This window comes from Photinus pyralis, unplaced genomic scaffold (assembly GCF_008802855.1).
Source record: "Photinus pyralis isolate 1611_PpyrPB1 unplaced genomic scaffold, Ppyr1.3 Ppyr1.4_LG9, whole genome shotgun sequence".
NCBI lineage: Eukaryota > Metazoa > Arthropoda > Insecta > Coleoptera > Lampyridae > Photinus > Photinus pyralis.
Window position 1 is genome coordinate 17965901 of NW_022170878.1, and position 2579 is coordinate 17968479.

The window sequence follows — 2579 nt, forward strand, 5'->3', positions numbered from 1 at the left end:
TAACGTGCTTTGTGAGAATTTTATTATTCGAACATTGGTTTGGCTAACAGTACTATACCATTTATCACACTGTGGATACCTACACCCCATTAGAAAAGACACTAGCAACCTTTAAACATATACATGCTCATAATGCAATGCACAATCAGCAATTCCATAAGTAAATGCGCAGGGGTCCGTTTCATTAGCGAAATTCGTCGCGCAAAATTGGATCATCTCATCTGTTGCCTTTTCAATATCCTTTACCAATTCGTCCTTGTTAAAGGTTCCATCCTGGTTGATGAACTTGAAAGACTTGAACAAGCAGTATATATAGCACTTGACATTTGGCGAGACGGCACGAGTCTGCAACTGGAAGAAGTTGTCCACTTCCTCTTGCGTGGCACCAGACGATTGCACACAGTCGGGATACTCCTTCGCGGCCTTCGCCGACCATTTGTCGAGTATCTCTCGGGTCGTTTTCTGAAAGAGCGGTTTTTTGTGCAATTGTGCGGATCAAGTGGGCCTTACCTTGGAGTCAAACGCGAAAACGGCGTAGCTGACCACTGACACTACCAGTAGAACCTTCCAAGACATTTTTGACGAGGCAAATGCTAATCATATTTTTCCTTTTATACGCTCCTCTCAAGGCTAAGAGGAGATAATGGGTCGTAAATGAGAAAAAATAATGTAATAAATGTACCTAATAATAAAAAAATTATATATGCCAGACTCATCGGCCGATTCGTAAATGTTTATAGCCTGAGATTGGTTTTCTGAACAAGAGAGCGTCGAGTTTCAAAGCTCTCATGAATTCAACCCCTAAAAATACTCATGGTGTAAGAAAAAGGCTGAGGTTTCAGTTCCTCCAGGAGGGTCAATGACGCCAACGGTTAGCAGATTTCACATTGCTATGCAAAATATTTCCATAAACAACACATTTCGATGCATTAACCATGATTATATACATGATTATGTCGTGTAAAGGCACAAATAAAAAATACGCCACCTTGTACCATATCGTCGTAGTAGAATGTCCAAAATTTTGAACAAATTTGCAACAAGAACTGTAGAAGAACGATGACGGGTGCTGCTGTACTCAAAACATTACATTCTCTATACGGTCCTTTGACCCTTTTCCATTTTTGTTCTTCCCACATTCCTTTTGTCTTCATTATCGTTTTCAAACATTCTTTCACCAATTCCTCATCGCCGTCACCCCTCCCCCTTTTCCTGCGCGTTTTCCCCATTATTTCCTTGCATCTGGTACCCTAACTATTTAATTTCGTTTACCTTTTCTATCCTTTCCTCCCCCCATTTCCATTCTATCTCTCTTTTCCTTTCCCCCTCCTCTTTTCTACGTTTAGCTCCAATCCTTTCCATTCCCATAGTACATTTCCATTCTTCCCATCGTTTCCTTTATCTGTTCCTGTTCCTCCTTTTCCATTTTTCTTTCTAATCTTTCGTTCAGTATCATTGCATAAATTCTATACGCCACCGTAGTCATTAAGTCATAGGGCTTAGCAAAATGAAACTGAATTTTGTACAGAAAGCAAGCCACTTTTCCCAGTAATACTAGGGACCAATATGAATGATTTCGTCCGAGGAAATGAAAATTTTACTCACTGTACCTAATTCAAAATGGCGGACGTTTTCTAAAATGGCGACTGCATAATTTCAAAAATTTGTAGACCCAAAACGGTTGCACCGATTTTAGTGATTGGGGTGTCAATCAATTCGTATTGACACCTGTAATCAAAAGAAAAAAATTATGTTTAAAAAATTAAAGATGGCGTCTGAATATAAAGAAAATTATTGTGAAATTTTCTAATTAATTTCTTCGTTCTAATGAAAATTACTACTAAATATCCTATAATATGTTCACGTATTTTCTCATTTAAATAAAAGCTGACAATATTACCTACAAACCAAAAAATAATTGTTGACAATCCGTCCAGTAGTTTTTGCACTATACGAATTATAAGAGAAGCGTGTGGTTTTGAAAGCCGTCACTACACGCGATGTGGCGCCTCGTACAATCAAAATGAGTGCACTGATTTCAGTAATTTACATCACAGACAATATGTATTTATCTATATATCTTGGTATTTATTTCCTGTATTATATGACGTTTGTGAAAAACGCCTACTTATAGGTGTTAGTTGGGCTCGAACATAAAGGGTTTCGTACCGTTACACACACAATGGTTTATTTATTTTAGTCACAATTTACTAGGCCCTGTTACAAAAAAACAACACTGCCGGCCCCCCCCATTTCTTTATTTTTAAACGTAAAAAACAGAAAAATTATTCGTGCAGATCTAAATTAACGAAATGTAAATTATTGTTACTCTTTATCTTCGTCGTCCGATGTGGTTGTACTGAAAGAAGAGAAAATTCATATGGAATCAGAACAAAGTAGTAAACAAATTATAGTGATATACCTTTCGTTTTTGCAGCTGCATTTGCATATGCTGCATTGCACCCACCCGCCGACACGTGCAGCGCATTGTTTCGCATCCTTTTTTTACAGTCGCAGTGGTCTAAGTATGATATCTCCTGCCATATCTCCAGCTCCAGCTTCAGACCACTGCGTTACCC

General features: G+C 38.2%; 1 protein-coding gene across 1 annotated transcript; it reads right to left on the reverse strand.

Annotated features, from left to right (window-relative positions):
* Positions 1 to 578, reverse strand: LOC116181216 (general odorant-binding protein 69a-like). Its single transcript, XM_031501513.1, has 2 exons — positions 511 to 578; positions 1 to 462 (listed from the first exon to the last, which is right to left on the reverse strand). Exons 1-2 carry the CDS (start codon positions 574 to 576, stop codon positions 112 to 114), a joined length of 417 nt encoding a protein of 138 aa, XP_031357373.1. The 5' UTR covers positions 577 to 578; the 3' UTR covers positions 1 to 111.
* Between the last annotated feature and the right edge of the window lie 2001 nt (positions 579 to 2579).

Bases quoted from the DNA above. Each gene is read 5' to 3' on its own strand.
- LOC116181216 (XM_031501513.1), bottom strand. From the start codon at position 576: ATGTCTTGGAAGGTTCTACTGGTAGTGTCAGTGGTCAGCTACGCCGTT. The intron at 463-510 runs GTAAGGCCCACT...CCGCTCTTTCAG, and splicing joins TTTTCGCGTTTGACTCCAAG to AAAACGACCCGAGAGATACT.